The sequence below is a fragment of the Pseudophryne corroboree genome (genome assembly GCF_028390025.1).
Source record: "Pseudophryne corroboree isolate aPseCor3 chromosome 3 unlocalized genomic scaffold, aPseCor3.hap2 SUPER_3_unloc_73, whole genome shotgun sequence".
In the NCBI taxonomy this organism is placed as follows: domain Eukaryota; kingdom Metazoa; phylum Chordata; class Amphibia; order Anura; family Myobatrachidae; genus Pseudophryne; species Pseudophryne corroboree.
Genome location: NW_026967567.1, coordinates 245,028 through 262,559, shown reverse-complemented (window position 1 = coordinate 262,559; position 17,532 = coordinate 245,028). Strand labels below are relative to the sequence as shown.

Genomic DNA, 17,532 nt, shown 5'->3' with positions numbered 1-17,532 from the left:
AATTCATAATACTGTGAATGTGCCCAATTGGGCAGCGTATTTCATGGCAAAACCAGCGTTGGGCAAGGCAAAATCCATGTGGGTCATATGCAAGTGACCCGACTCAGTTGATTTCAGGTGTCAAAATTGTTGCCCGAGACTCGTTAACCCTTGCACAACTACAGCTACTTATTCAAATTAGTAATTCATAATACTGTGAATGTGCCCACTTGGGCAGCGTATTTCATGGCAAAACCAGCGTTGGGCATGGCAAAATCCATGTGGGTCATATGCAAGTGACCCGACTCTATTGATTTCTGGTGTCAAAATTGTTGCCCGAGTCTCGTTATCCCTTGCAAAACTACAGCTACTTATTCATAATAGAAAATAATAGTGTTAAGGTGCCCACTTGGGCAACGTATTTCATGACCAAACCAGTGTTGGGCAAGGCAAAATACATGTGGGTCATATGCAAGTGACCCGACTCTATTGATTTCTGGTGTCAAAATTCTTGCCCGAGAATCGTTAACCCTTGCACAACTACAGCTACTTATTCAAATTAGTAATTTATAATACTGTGAATGTGCCCACTTGGGCAGCGTATTTCATGGCAAAACCAGCGTTGGGCAAGGCAAAATCCATGTGGGTCATATGCAAGTGACCGGACTCTATTGATTTCTGGTGTCAAAATTGTTGCCCGAGACTCGTTAACCCTTGCAAAATTACAGCTACTTATTCATAATAGAAAATGATAGTGTTAAGGTGCCCACTTGGGCAGCGTATTTCATGGCCAAACCAGTGTTGGGCAAGGCAAAATCCATGTGGGTCATATGCAAGTGACCCGACTCTATTGATTTCTGGTGTCAAAATTGTTGCCCGAGACTCGTTAACCCTTGCAAAACTACAGCTACTTATTCATAATAGAAATTGATGTGTTGAGGTGCCCACTTGGGCAACGTATTTCATGCCCAAACCAGTGTTGGGCAAGGCAAAATACATGTGGGTCATATGCAAGTGACCCGACTCAGTTGATTTCAGGTGTCAAAATTCTTGCCCGAGACTCGTTAACCCTTGCACAACTACAGCTACTTATTCATAATAGAAAATGATAGTGTTACGGTGCCCACTTGGGCAGCGTATTTCATGCCCAAACCAGTGTTGGGCAAGGCAAAATTGATGTGGGTCATATGCAAGTGACCCGACTCTATTGATTTCTGGTGTCAAAATTGTTGCCCGAGACTCGTTAACCCTTGCAAAACTACAGCTACTTATTCATAATAGAAAATGATAGTGTTAAGGTGCCCACTTGGGCAGCGTATTTCATGCCCAAACCAGTGTTGGGCAAGGCAAAATCCATGTGGGTCATATGCAAGTGACCCGACTCTATTGATTTCTGGTGTCAAAATTCTTGCCCGAGACTCGTTAACCCTTGCAAAACTACAGCTACTTTTTCAAATTAGTAATTCATAATACTGTGAATGTGCCCACTTGGGCAGCGTATTTCATGGCAAAACCAGCGTTGGGCAAGGCAAAATCCATGTGGGTCATATGCAAGTGACCCGATTCAGTTGATTTCAGGTGTCAAAATTATTGCCCGAGACTCGTTAACCCTTGCAAAACTACAGCTACTTATTCAAATTAGTAATTCATAATACTGTGAATGTGCCCACTTGGGCAGCGTATTTCATGGCAAAACCAGCGTTGGGCAAGGCAAAATCCATGTGGGTCGTATGCAAGTGACCGGACTCTATTGATTTCTGGTGTCAAAATTGTTGCCCGAGAGTCGTTAACCCTTGCAAAACTACAGCTACTTATTCATAATAGAAAATGATAGTGTTAAGGTGCCCACTTGGGCAGCGTATTTCATGCCCAAACCAGTGTTGGGCAAGGCAAAATGGATGTGGGTCATATGCAAGTGACCCGACTCTATTGATTTCTGGTGTCAAAATTGTTGCCCGAGACTCGTTAACCCTTGCAAAACTACAGCTACTTATTCATAATAGAAAATGATGTGTTGAGGTGCCCACTTGGGCAACGTATTTCATGCCCAAACCAGTGTTGGGCAAGGCAAAATACATGTGGGTCATATGCAAGTGACCCGACTCAGTTGATTTCAGGTGTCAAAATTCTTGCCCGAGACTCGTTAACCCTTGCACAACTACAGCTACTTATTCATAATAGAAAATGATAGTGTTACGGTGCCCACTTGGGCAGCGTATTTCATGCCCAAACCAGTGTTGGGCAAGGCAAAATTGATGTGGGTCATATGCAAGTGACCCGACTCTCTTGATTTCTGGTGTCAAAATTGTTGCCCGAGACTCGTTAACCCTTGCAAAACTACAGCTACTTATTCATAATAGAAAATGATAGTGTTAAGGTGCCCACTTGGGCAGCGTATTTCATGCCCAAACCAGTGTTGGGCAAGGCAAAATCCATGTGGGTCATATGCAAGTGACCCGACTCTATTGATTTCTGGTGTCAAAATTCTTGCCCGAGACTCGTTAACCCTTGCAAAACTACAGCTACTTATTCAAATTAGTAATTCATAATACTGTGAATGTGCCCACTTGGGCAGCGTATTTCATGGCAAAACCAGCGTTGGGCAAGGCAAAATCCATGTGGGTCATATGCAAGTGACCCGATTCAGTTGATTTCAGGTGTCAAAATTCTTGCCCGAGACTCGTTAACCCTTGCAAAACTACAGCTACTTATTCAAATTAGTAATTCATAATACTGTGAATGTGCCCACTTGGGCAGCGTATTTCATGGCAAAACCAGCGTTGGGCAAGGCAAAATCCATGTGGGTCGTATGCAAGTGACCGGACTCTATTGATTTCTGGTATCAAAATTGTTGCCCGAGAGTCGTTAACCCTTGCAAAACTACAGCTACTTATTCATAATAGAAAATGATAGTGTTAAGGTGCCCACTTGGGCAGCGTATTTCATGCCCAAACCAGTGTTGGGCAAGGCAAAATGGATGTGGGTCATATGCAAGTGACCCGACTCTATTGATTTCTGGTGTCAAAATTGTTGCCCGAGACTCGTTAACTCTTGCAAAACTACAGCTACTTATTCATAATAGAAAATGATAGTGTTAAGGTGCCCACTTGGGCAGCGTATTTCATGCCCAAACCAGCGTTGGGCAAGGCAAAATTGATGTGGGTCATATGTAAGTGACCCGACTCTATTGATTTCTGGTGTCAAAATTGTTGCCCGAGACTCGTTAACCCTTGCAAAACTACAGCTACTTATTCATAATAGAAAATGATAGTGTTAAGGTGCCCACTTGGGCAGCGTATTTCATACCCAAAACAGCGTTGGGCAAGGCAAAATTGATGTGGGTCATATGTAAGTGACCCGACTCTATTGATTTCTGGTGTCAAAATTGTTGCCCGAGACTCGTTAACCCTTGCACAACTACAGCTACTTATTCAAATTAGTAATTCATAATACTGTGAATGTGCCCACTTGGGCAGCGTATTTCATGGCAAAACCAGCGTTGGGCAAGGCAAAATCCATGTGGGTCATATGCAAGTGACCCGACTCAGTTGATTTCAGGTGTCAAAATTGTTGCCCGAGACTCGTTAACCCTTGCACAACTACAGCTACTTATTCAAATTAGTAATTCATAATACTGTGAATGTGCCCACTTGGGCAGCGTATTTCATGGCAAAACCAGCGTTGGGCAAGGCAAAATCCATGTGGGTCATATGCAAGTGACCGGACTCTATTGATTTCTGGTGTCAAAATTGTTGCCCGAGTCTCGTTAACCCTTGCAAAACTACAGCTACTTATTCATAATAGAAAATAATAGTGTTAAGGTGCCCACTTGGGCAACGTATTTCATGACCAAACCAGTGTTGGGCAAGGCAAAATACATGTGGGTCATATGCAAGTGACCCGACTCTATTGATTTCTGGTGTCAAAATTCTTGCCCGAGACTCGTTAACCCTTGCACAACTACAGCTACTTATTCAAATTAGTAATTTATAATACTGTGAATGTGCCCACTTGGGCAGCGTATTTCATGGCAAAACCAGCGTTGGGCAAGGCAAAATCCATGTGGGTCATATGCAAGTGACCGGACTCTATTGATTTCTGGTGTCAAAATTGTTGCCCGAGACTCGTTAACCCTTGCAAAACTACAGCTACTTATTCATAATAGAAAATGATAGTGTTAAGGTGCCCACTTGGGCAGCGTATTTCATGGCCAAACCAGTGTTGGGCAAGGCAAAATCCATGTGGGTCATATGCAAGTGACCCGACTCTATTGATTTCTGGTGTCAAAATTGTTGCCCGAGACTCGTTAACCCTTGCAAAACTACAGCTACTTATTCATAATAGAAAATGATGTGTTGAGGTGCCCACTTGGGCAACGTATTTCATGCCCAAACCAGTGTTGGGCAAGGCAAAATACATGTGGGTCATATGCAAGTGACCCGACTCAGTTGATTTCAGGTGTCAAAATTCTTGCCCGAGACTCGTTAACCCTTGCACAACTACAGCTACTTATTCAAATTAGTAATTCATAATACTGTGTATGTGCCCACTTGGTCAGCGTATTTCATGGCCAAACCAGTGTTGGGCAAGGCAAAATCCATGTGGGTCATATGCAAGTGACCCGACTCTATTGATTTCTGGTGTCAAAATTGTTGCCCGAGACTCGTTAACCCTTGCGAAACTACAGCTACTTATTCATAATAGAAAATGATAGTGTTAAGGTGCCCACTTGGGCAGCGTATTTCATGCCCAAACCAGTGTTGGGCAAGGCAAAATTGATGTGGGTCATATGCAAGTGACCGGACTCTATTGATTTCTGGTGTCAAAATTGTTGCCCGAGACTCGTTAACCCTTGCAAAACTACAGCTACTTATTCATAATAGAAAATGATAGTGTTAAGGTGCCCACTTGGGCAGCGTATTTCATGCCCAAACCAGTGTTGGGCAAGGCAAAATCCATGTGGGTCATATGCAAGTGACCCGACTCTATTGATTTCTGGTGTCAAAATTGTTGCCCGAGACTCGTTAACCCTTGCAAAACTACAGCTACTTATTCATAATAGAAAATGATGTGTTGAGGTGCCCACTTGGGCAACGTATTTCATGCCCAAACCAGTGTTGGGCAAGGCAAAATACATGTGGGTCATATGCAAGTGACCCGACTCAGTTGATTTCAGGTGTCAAAATTGTTGCCCGAGACTCGTTAACCCTTGCACAACTACAGCTACTTATTCAAATTAGTAATTCATAATACTGTGTCTGTGCCCACTTGGTCAGCGTATTTCATGGCCAAACCAGTGTTGGGCAAGGCAAAATCCATGTGGGTCATATGCAAGTGACCCGACTCTATTGATTTCTGGTGTCAAAATTGTTGCCCGAGACTCGTTAACCCTTGCAAAACTACAGCTTCTTATTCATAATAGAAAATGATAGTGTTAAGGTGCCCACTTGGGCAGCGTATTTCATGCCCAAACCAGTGTTGGGCAAGGCAAAATTGATGTGGGTAATATGCAAGTGACCCGACTCTATTGATTTCTGGTGTCAAAATTGTTGCCCGAGACTCGTTAACCCTTGCAAAACTACAGCTACTTATTCATAATAGAAAATGATAGTGTTAAGGTGCCCACTTGGGCAGCGTATTTCATGCCCAAACCAGTGTTGGGCAAGGCAAAATCCATGTGGGTCATATGCAAGTGACCCGACTCTATTGATTTCTGGTGTCAAAATTGTTGCCCGAGACTCGTTAACCCTTGCAAAACTACAGCTACTTATTCATAATAGAAAATGATAGTGTTAAGGTGCCCACTTGGGCAACGTATTTCATGCCCAAACCAGTGTTGGGCAAGGCAAAATCCATGTGGGTCATATGCAAGTGACCCGACTCAGTTGATTTCAGGTGTCAAAATTGTTGCCCGAGACTCGTTAACCCTTGCACAACTACAGCTACTTATTCAAATTAGTAATTCATAATACTGTGAATGTGCCCACTTGGGCAGCGTATTTCATGGCAAAACCAGCGTTGGGCAAGGCAAAATCCATGTGGGTCATATGCAAGTGACCGGACTCTATTGATTTCTGGTGTCAAAATTGTTGCCCGAGTCTCGTTAACCCTTGCAAAACTACAGCTACTTATTCATAATAGAAAATGATAGTGTTAAGGTGCCCACTTGGGCAACGTATTTCATGACCAAACCAGTGTTGGGCAAGGCAAAATACATGTGGGTCATATGCAAGTGACCCGACTCTATTGATTTCTGGTGTCAAAATTCTTGCCCGAGACTCGTTAACCCTTGCACAACTACAGCTACTTATTCAAATTAGTAATTTATAATACTGTGAATGTGCCCACTTGGGCAGCGTATTTCATGGCAAAACCAGCGTTGGGCAAGGCAAAATCCATGTGGGTCATATGCAAGTGACCGGACTCTATTGATTTCTGGTGTCAAAATTGTTGCCCGAGACTCGTTAACCCTTGCAAAACTACAGCTACTTATTCATAATAGAAAATGATAGTGTTAAGGTGCCCACTTGGGCAGCGTATATCATGGCCAAACCAGTGTTGGGCAAGGCAAAATCCATGTGGGTCATATGCAAGTGACCCGACTCTATTGATTTCTGGTGTCAAAATTGTTGCCCGAGACTCGTTAACCCTTGCAAAACTACAACTACTTATTCATAATAGAAAATGATGTGTTGAGGTGCCCACTTGGGCAACGTATTTCATGCCCAAACCAGTGTTGGGCAAGGCAAAATCCATGTGGGTCATATGCAAGTGACCCGACTCAGTTGATTTCAGGTGTCAAAATTGTTGCCCGAGACTCGTTAACCCTTGCACAACTACAGCTACTTATTCAAATTAGTAATTCATAATACTGTGAATGTGCCCACTTGGGCAGCGTATTTCATGGCAAAACCAGCGTTGGGCAAGGGAAAATCCATGTGGGTCATATGCAAGTGACCGGACTCTATTGATTTCTGGTGTCAAAATTGTTGCCCGAGTCTCGTTAACCCTTGCAAAACTACAGCTACTTATTCATAATAGAAAATAATAGTGTTAAGGTGCCCACTTGGGCAACGTATTTCATTACCAAAGCAGTGTTGGGCAAGGCAAAATACATGTGGGTCATATGCAAGTGACCCGACTCTATTGATTTCTGGTGTCAAAATTCTTGCCCGAGACTCGTTAACCCTTGCACAACTACAGCTACTTATTCAAATTAGTAATTTATAATACTGTGAATGTGCCCACTTGGGCAGCGTATTTCATGGCAAAACCAGCGTTGGGCAAGGCAAAATCCATGTGGGTCATATGCAAGTGACCCGACTCTATTGATTTCTGGTGTCAAAATTGTTGCCCGAGACTCGTTAACCCTTGCAAAACTACAGCTACTTATTCATAATAGAAAATGATGTGTTGAGGTGCCCACTTGGGCAACGTATTTCATGCCCAAACCAGCGTTGGGCAAGGCAAAATCCATGTGGGTCATATGCAAGTGACCCGACTCTATTGATTTCTGGTGTCAAAATTGTTGCCCGAGACTCGTTAACCCTTGCAAAACTACAGCTACTTATTCATAATAGAAAATGATAGTGTTAAGGTGCCCACTTGGGCAGCGTATTTCATGCCCAAACCAGTGTTGGGCAAGGCAAAATTGATGTGGGTCATATGCAAGTGACCCGACTCTCTTGATTTCTGGTGTCAAAATTGTTGCCCGAGACTCGTTAACCCTTGCAAAACTACAGCTACTTATTCATAATAGAAAATGATAGTGTTAAGGTGCCCACTTGGGCAGCGTATTTCATGCCCAAACCAGTGTTGGGCAAGGCAAAATCCATGTGGGTCATATGCAAGTGACGCGACTCTATTGATTTCAGGTGTCAAAATTCTTGCCCGAGACTCGTTAACCCTTGCAAAACTACAGCTACTTATTCAAATTAGTAATTCATAATACTGTGAATGTGCCCACTTGGGCAGCGTATTTCATGGCAAAACCAGGGTTGGGCAAGGCAAAATCCCTGTGGGTCATATGCAAGTGACCGGACTCTATTGATTTCTGGTGTCAAAATTGTTGCCCGAGACTCGTTAACCCTTGCAAAACTACAGCTACTTATTCATAATAGAAAATGATAGTGTTAAGGTGCCCACTTGGGCAGCGTATTTCATGCCCAAACCAGCGTTGGGCAAGGCAAAATTGATGTGGGTCATATGTAAGTGACCCGACTCTATTGATTTCTGGTGTCAAAATTGTTGCCCGAGACTCGTTAACCCTTGCAAAACTACAGCTACTTATTCATAATAGAAAATGATAGTGTTAAGGTGCCCACTTGGGCAACGTATTTCATGCCCAAACCAGTGTTGGGCAAGGCAAAATCCATGTGGGTCATATGCAAGTGACCCGACTCAGTTGATTTCAGGTGTCAAAATTGTTGCCCGAGACTCGTTAACCCTTGCACAACTACAGCTACTTATTCAAATTAGTAATTCATAATACTGTGAATGTGCCCACTTGGGCAGCGTATTTCATGGCAAAACCAGCGTTGGGCAAGGCAAAATCCATGTGGGTCATATGCAAGTGACCGGACTCTATTGATTCCTGGTGTCAAAATTGTTGCCCGAGTCTCGTTAACCCTTGCAAAACTACAGCTACTTATTCATAATAGAAAATGATAGTGTTAAGGTGCCCACTTGGGCAACGTATTTCATGACCAAACCAGTGTTGGGCAAGGCAAAATACATGTGGGTCATATGCAAGTGACCCGACTCTATTGATTTCTGGTGTCAAAATTCTTGCCCGAGACTCGTTAACCCTTGCACAACTACAGCTACTTATTCAAATTAGTAATTTATAATACTGTGAATGTGCCCACTTGGGCAGCGTATTTCATGGCAAAACCAGCGTTGGGCAAGGCAAAATCCATGTGGGTCATATGCAAGTGACCGGACTCTATTGATTTCTGGTGTCAAAATTGTTGCCCGAGACTCGTTAACCCTTGCAAAACTACAGCTACTTATTCATAATAGAAAATGATAGTGTTAAGGTGCCCACTTGGGCAGCGTATATCATGCCCAAACCAGTGTTGGGCAAGGCAAAATCCATGTGGGTCATATGCAAGTGACCCGACTCTATTGATTTCTGGTGTCACAATTGTTGCCCGAGACTCGTTAACCCTTGCAAAACTACAGCTACTTATTCATAATAGAATATGATGTGTTGAGGTGCCCACTTGGGCAACGTATTTCATGCCCAAACCAGTGTTGGGCAAGGCAAAATACATGTGGGTCATATGCAAGTGACCCGACTCTATTGATTTCTGGTGTCAAAATTGTTGCCCGAGACTCGTTAACCCTTGCAAAACTACAGCTACTTATTCATAATAGAAAATGAGAGTGTTAAGGTGCCCACTTGGGCAGCGTATTTCATGCCCAAACCAGTGTTGGGCAAGGCAAAATCCATGTGGGTCATATGCAAGTGACGCGACTCTATTGATTTCAGGTGTCAAAATTCTTGCCCGAGACTCGTTAACCCTTGCAAAACTACAGCTACTTATTCAAATTAGTAATTCATAATACTGTGAATGTGCCCACTTGGGCAGCGTATTTCATGGCAAAACCAGCGTTGGGCAAGGCAAAATCCATGTGGGTCATATGCAAGTGACCGGACTCTATTGATTTCTGGTGTCAAAATTGTTGCCCGAGACTCGTTAACCCTTGCAAAACTACAGCTACTTATTCATAATAGAAAATGATAGTGTTAAGGTGCCCACTTGGGCAGCGTATTTCATGCCCAAACCAGCGTTGGGCAAGGCAAAATTGATGTGGGTCATATGTAAGTGACCCGACTCTATTGATTTCTGGTGTCAAAATTGTTGCCCGAGACTCGTTAACCCTTGCAAAACTACAGCTACTTATTCATAATAGAAAATGATAGTGTTAAGGTGCCCACTTGGGCAGCGTATTTCATGCCCAAACCAGTGTTGGGCAAGGCAAAATCCATGTGGGTCATATGCAAGTGACCCGACTCTATTGATTTCTGGTGTCAAAATTGTTGCCCGAGACTCGTTAACCCTTGCAAAACTACAGCTACTTATTCATAATAGAAAATAATAGTGTTTTGGTGCCCACTTGGGCAACGTATTTCATGCCCAAACCAGTGTTGGGCAAGGCAAAATCCATGTGGGTCATATGCAAGTGACCCGACTCAGTTGATTTCAGGTGTCAAAATTGTTGCCCGAGACTCGTTAACCCTTGCACAACTACAGCTACTTATTCAAAATGGTGAATTATAGTGTATGTGCCCACTTTGCCAGCGTATTTCATGCCCAAACCAGCGTTGGGCAAGCCAAAATACAGGTGGGTCATATGAAAGGGACCCTACTCTGTGAATTTCAGGCTTCAAATGTGTTGCCCAAGACACATTAACCCTTGCAAAACTGAATGATCTGAATAAGAAGCTGGAGCTCGAATAAGAAGTGAATAAGAAGCTGGAGCTTGAATAAGAAGTGAATAAGAAGCTGGCCGAATAAGAAGCTAACTTCAGCCTCGTGTGCATATTTTGCAGGTCTCCTCACAGAATCACAAGTGACATAATTAGCTCCACCAGTGGACCTTTTAAAAATGTGTCAGTGAGTAATTAATACACCTGTGCACCTGCTGGGTTACCTGCAAAACATGCACTGTGTGGGGTCCTGAGGACCGAGTTTGAGAACCTCTGGTATACACACATAGGGGAATGGTATACACACATAGGGGAATGGTATACACACATAGGGAGGCGGTTTACACACATAGGGGGGTGGTATACACACATAGGGGGGCGGTATATACACATAGGGGGAACGGTATACACACACAGTGGGTGGTATACACACATAGGGGGGTGGTATACACACATAGGGGGCCGGTATACGCACATAGGGGGGCGGTATACACACAGGGGGACGGAGTACACACATGGGGGCGGTGTACACACATAGGGGGGCAGTATTTACACGTCGGGGGGCGGTATACACACATACCTGCCGCCCCCTGCCTGTCCCCTTCTATCCCCCCTCACCTGCCGCCCCCTGCCTGTCCCCTTCTATCCCCCTCACCTGCCGCCCCCTGCCTGTTCCCTTCTATCCCCCTCACCTGCCGCCCCCTGCCTGTCCCCTTCTATCCCCCTCACCTGCTGCCCCCTGCCTGTCCCCTTCTATCCCCCTCACCTGCTGCCCCCTGCCTGTCCCCTTCTATCCCCCTCACCTGCCGCCCCCTGCCTGTCCCATTCTATCCCCCTCACCTGCCGCCCCCTGCCTGTCCCCTTCTATCCCCCTCACTTGCCGCCCCCTGCCTGTCCTCTTCTATCCCCCTCACCTGCCGCCCACTGCCTGTCCCCTTCTATCCCCCCTCACCTGCCGCCCCCTGCCTGTCCCCTTCTATCCCCCTCACCTGCCGCCCCCTGCCTGTCCTATTCTTTCCCCCTCACCTGCCGCCCCCTGCCTGTCCCCTTCTATCCCCCTCACCTGCCGCCCCCTGCCTGTCCTATTCTATCCCCCTCACCTGCCGCCCCCTGCCTGTCCTATTCTATCCCCCTCACCTGCCGCCCCCTGCCTGTCCCCTTCTATCCCCCTCACCTGCCGCCCCCTGCCTGTCCTCTTCTATCCCCCTCACCTGCCGCCCCCTGCCTGTCCCCTTCTATCCCCCTCACCTGCCGCCCCCATCCCTGTCCCCTTCTATCCCCCTCACCTGCCGCCCCCCTCCCTGTCCACTTCTGTCCCCCTCACCTGCAGCCCCCTGCCTGTCCACTTTTATCCCCCTCACCTGCCGCCCCCTACATGTCCCCTTCTATCCCCCTCACCTGCCGCCCCCTGCCTGTCACCTTCTATCCCCCTCACCTGCCGCACCCTACATGTTCCCTTCTATCCCCCTCACCTGCCACCCCCTGCCTGTCACCTTCTATCCCCCTCACCTGCCGCCCCCTGCCTGTCCCCTTCTATCCCCCTCACCTGCTGCCCCCTGCTGCCCACTTCTATCCCCCTCATCTTCCGCCCCCCTCCCTCTCCCCTTCTATCCCCCTCACCTGCCGCCCCCTGCCTGTCCACTTCTGTCCCCCTCACCTGCCGCCCCCTGCCTATCCCCTTCTATCCCCCTCACCTGATGTGATACCGCAACCCTGGCACTCCACATGCATTCCTACTGTCCACTTTCCGTCAAGAACCTCATCTCCTAGTCCTCAAACCCTGGCGCCCCTTTTCCACTGTCAACTCGCTCCTCTGCCCCCCCCCCCCCCCGCCTCGTCTCCCGCCCCCCCCCCTCACTCTCTGCTCTTGACTTTGCCACCTACTTCCCATCCAGAATTGACACCCTATGGCAGGATCTTGCATCCCACCAGACCCTGAGCAACCCCCTCCTTCATCCCCCCCCCCCCTCCCTCCTTACCTCCTACCAACTCTGACATCTCTCTTCTCTCTATCTAGTGTGGAAGTCATGGCCCTCAGCCAACGGTCAAATGGGGAGGTGGAGGGGGTGAGGAACTCACCCCCTCCACCTCCCCATTTGACCGTATCACCTCCCCCGCTACCTCTCTTCTTCTGCCTGTTCCCATCTCTCCCTCTCATCAGACACTGTCCCCTCTGCCTTCCATCATGCTCTTGTCTCCCCTATTCTTATAAACCCTTCCCTTGATCCAACCACTCTCTCCAACTATCGACCATCTCTCTCCTCCTAACTCCTTGAGCATATAGTCTACATCCGCCTGTCTTTCCTCACACTCACTGCTTGACCCATTCCAGCCTGGCTTCCGTCCTCTCCACTCCACTGATACTGCCCTCGCTAAAGTCTGCAAAGACCTCCATGCTGCCAAACCCAATGGTCACTACTCTCTGCTTATTCTCCTTCACCTCTCTGCTGCATTGGACACTGTGGACCACCCTCTCCTGCAACTACTTTCCTCTAGCGTCCATAAGGGATATTGGGGACAGAATTAGTACCATGGGGTATAGACGGGTCCAAAGGAGTAAGTGCACTTTAAATTTCTTCACTGTGTGTGCTGGCTCCTCCCCTCTATGCTCCTCCTACAACTCAGTTTAGATAAAGTGCCCTCAGGAGAGGATGCTCACTCTTTTATTTCTAACTTTTAATGATTTCGGTATGCTGTTTGGGCAACAGTATACCTGCACCGTGGGAGTTAGGTGAGGAACGGTCACCGGCCTCCTGAGGTGCAGAGCCGCTTCTCCGCTGTAGGACCACCGTCCTGAGGGGCTGTTTGTTCAGCGGGGCATGACGCCTTGGCTGTCGCAGCCGCAGCATGCCGCACACCCCTAACACTGCCTGAAGGTGATCGTCAGAGGTGAGTACCAACCGGGGGCCCCACTAGGGGGGGGACCTGCTATATAGCCCCTGCATGAGACTGGCTAAACACAGGTGAACCAAGCATTTATGTGAGGGAGAATACAGAGCCCTCCTGGTCGGGGGCTATAAAAACTATGATGTCTGATATGTCATCTCAGCTCCCTGCAACTGCAAACAAGACACAAGAACTGCAACAATCAGTGGCTAGCCTTACTGCTAAGCATCCCTCCCTGCCTGCTTCACAGAAACCTGCTCTACCTGCACTCCTATCAGATGATACTGATGATGATGATGATGATGTACAGGATGCTGGGGATGATGGAGATCCCGTATGTGGGGATCCCACCCCAATTCAGGTTATCGAACCCCTCATATTGGCTATTAGGGAGGTGTTAAAACTCCCCCTGGGGGATGCAAGTACTCAGCAGTCATTTTTCCTCCCTCAAAAGGAACCAAAAGTCACATTCCCTGATTACACGGAATTGGATGACTTATTTCAACTAGCCTGGAAGAACCCAGATAAAAAATATCAGGTTACGAAAAGGTTTCTGAATACCTTCCCCTTTGCCCCTGTAGGCAGAAAATTCTGGGAAGAATTCCCAGCCGTTGACATCTCAGTCTCTCGCCTTTCTAAAAAGGCGGTGCTCCCTGCTCCGGGCTACCTTACAGTGAAGGACCCCGCAGATAGAAAAATAGAGACCACTCATCTATTTATGTTGCTGCAGGCGTAGCACAAAGGCCGGTCGTTGCAGGTTGCTGGATGACACATGTAATCCATTCCTGGGCTAGTCACATAAAGGAAGGTCTCTCGGGTAATATGACCTTAGTCAACACTGTTGCCTTACTGACTCACATTCAGGACACGGCAAGAGTCCTCTGTGACTCCTTATAAGAGATTGTCACTGTTAGTGCTAGAACCACGGCTATGGCTGTGTCTGCGTGCAGAGCCATATGGGCACGTCAGTGGATTGCTGATGCTGACTCGAAATGTAATGTGGAATCTCTTCCCCTCACAGGTGAATGGCTCTTTGGAGATAACCTGGACACCTGGATTTTGAAAGCTACTGCCGGGAAATCCACGTTTCTCCCTTCGGGGGGCCCCTCCTGCTAGACGTTCCTGTCCGGAACCATCTACTCAGTCCTTTCCTGGAACCGTCTCCGTGGCTTCTGTTTCTGGGCATGCTACTGGATACTGTAGCACAGAAAGTATTCCTCCCAGTGGACAAGGCGAGTACACTCCAAGAAATGATTCTCATGGTACTCAGAGCTGCTCAAACCTCCATCCATCTTTGCATAAAATTGTTGGGAAAGATGGTGGCCTCCTACGAGGCGATACAATACGGAAGGTTCCATGCAAGACCCTTCCAATTGGACATCCTGAACAAATGGTCCGGTTCCCATCTTCAGATGCACCGGATGAGTCAGCTGTCACCCCGGGCCAGGATTTCACTCCTGTGGTGGACACAGTCTTCCATACTCTTGGAAGGCCGGAACTTCGGGATTCAGGTCTGGATCCTCGTGACAGATGCGAGTCTACGAGGATGGGGAGCTATCACCCAAGGGGCGCAGTTCCAGGGCAAGTGGTCTGCCCAGGAGGCCCTGCTTCCAATCAACATTCTGGAACTTCGGCCTATCCACAACGCCTCTGCTTCAGGCGTCTCCTCTACTAAGGCATCAGGCGATCCGGGTGCAGTCGGACAACGCCACGGCGGTGGCGTACATCAACAAGGAGGAACAAAAAGCAGGGCCTGCATGTGAGAAGTGTCAAGAATACTCCTCTGGGCAGAAAAAATATGCAAGAGCGCTGTCCATAGTCTTCATTCCGGGAGTGGACAACTGGGAGGCAGACTTCCTAAGCCACCACGACCTCCACCCGGGGGAGTGGGGACTACACCCTCAGGAGTTTCAACTGATTATTGACAGGTGGGGTTGCCCACAGATCGACGTGATGGCCTCTCGTCTCAACAAGAAGTTTTTTCTGCTGTTGCTCACGAACCAGGGACCCTCAGGCAAACGCAGTGGATGCGCTGACTTCGCTTTGGCCTTACCAGCTGGTCTACCTGTTTCCTCCGATTCCTCTGATCCCATGTATGCTCAAGCAGATCAGACATCAAACAGTGGAAGCAATCTTGATTGCCCCGGATTGGCCCCAAAGAGCGTGGTACACGGCTCTTCTGGACATGTCCGTACAGGACCCTTGGCCTCTACCACTAAGAAGGGATCTTCTTCAACAAGGACCGTTCGTCTACCCGAACTTATGGCGGCTTTGTTTGACAACATAGAAGTTGAGCGGAACATCCTAGCTTACAAACGGCTTTCCAAAAGGTCATTGCCACTATGGTACAAGCCAGAAAACCTGTGACATCAAAACACTATCATCATATCTGGCGGAGATATGTCTCTTGGTGCGAAGGACGCACATATCCCTATGCGGAATTCCACTTAGGAAGGTTCCTGCATTTCCTGCAGGCTGGAGTGGATGAGGGCTTACATCTGGGATCCATTAAGGTCCAGATTTCAACTCTTTCCATCTTCTTCCAGAAGAAGTTGTCTCTCTTGCCGGAAGTTCAGACCTTCTTCATATACAGCCTCCCTTTGTGCCCCCTACGGCACCTTGGGATCTAGATGTTATGTTACGTTTTCTACAGTCCTCCTGGTTTGAACCTCTGGTGATGGTAGAAGACAAGTACCTCATGTGGAAGACGGTGATGTTACTGGCCCTAGTTTCTGCTAGGCATGTCTCAGAATTGGGGGCCTTGTCGTGCAAAAGTCCATACTTGGGGGGTCATTCCGAGTTGTTCGCTCGGTAAAAATCTTCGCATCGCAGCGATTTTCCGCTTAATGCGCATGCGCAATGTCCGCACTGCGACTGCGCCAAGTAAATTTGCTATGCACTTAGGAATTTTACTCACGGCATTTTCATCGTTCTGGCGATCGTAATGTGATTGACAGGAAATGGGTGTTACTGGGCGGAAACAGGCCGTTTTATGGGCGTGTGGGAAAAAACGCTACCGTTTCCGGAAAAAACGCAGGAGTGGCTGGAGAAACGGGGGAGTGTCTGGGCGAACGCTGGGTGTGTTTGTGACGTCAAACCAGGAACGACAAGCAGTGAAATGATCGCAGATGCCGAGTAAGTCTGAAGCAACTCAGAAACTGCTACGAGGTGTGTAATCGCAATATTGCGAATACATCGTTCGCAATTTTAAGATGCTAAGATTCACTCCCAGTAGGCGGCGGCTTAGCATGAGCAAATCTGCTAAAATTCACTTGCGAGCGAACAACTCGGAATGACCCCCTTGGTCTTTTATGAGAACAGAGCGGAGCTCAGGACTAGACAGCAGTTCCTGCCGAAGGTGGTCTCCGCGGTTCACTTGAATCAACCTATTATGATACTGTCAAGTTCTGGCACTGCTTCTATTCCAGATGCATTGGATGCTGTACGAGCCTTGCAGGTCTATGTTAAAAGGACGGCTCGCATCAGGAAGACGGATTCCTTGTTGTTGCTGTATGATGCACAGAGAAAGGGTTGCCCTGTTTCAAAGCAGTCCATTGCTTGTTGGATTAAGCTTAATATCTAACAGGATTATATGTCAGCAGCCTTACCGGTTCCACAGTCTCTGAAGGCCCATTTTACTAGATCGGTGGGTTCTTCCTGGGCGGCTGCCCGTGGAGTCTCGGCCCTACAACTATGCCGAGCTGCTACCTGGTCGGGGAAGAACACCTCCCACAACCTCATTATCTATTGATGGCACTACTCTCTCCTCTAGCCCCCAAGTGCGCTGTCTTGGAGTGATATTTGACTCCTCCCTCTCCTTCACACCACACATTCCATTTCCATCTCAAAATCATTTCCAGGCTCAGACCCTTTCTCACCCAGAATGCTAGTAAGACCCTCATACACTCACTGGTCATCTCCAGATTGGACTACTGTAATCTCCTTTCTGGCATCTCTGACATACGCCACTACCCACTCCAATCTATCCTCAGTGCTGCTGACCATCTCATCTTCCTCACCAAACGTACTACATCCACCTCCCCTCTCATGCAGGACCTTCACTGGCTACCCTTCCCATTCAGAATACAATTCAAGCTTCTCACATTCAAAGCCCTCACCCACTCTTCTCCCTCTTTCATCTCTGACCTCATCTCTCTGTACACTCCCACCCGTCCTCTTCTCTCCGCTAATGCACGCTGCCTCTCCTGCCAACTGATTACCTCCTCCCACTC

The 17,532-nt window shown here is 47.4% G+C and overlaps 1 protein-coding gene across 1 annotated transcript in view; it reads left to right on the top strand.

The window, feature by feature from the left end:
* Positions 1-17,532, top strand: part of LOC134984687 (zinc finger protein 316-like) — a 72,905-nt gene that overhangs the window by 30,253 nt on the left and 25,120 nt on the right. The window contains exon 3 of the mRNA XM_063950211.1: positions 13,579-13,838. Within this exon, the coding sequence (XP_063806281.1) occupies positions 13,579-13,838 (260 nt within the window). The remainder of the gene's footprint in view (positions 1-13,578; positions 13,839-17,532) is intronic.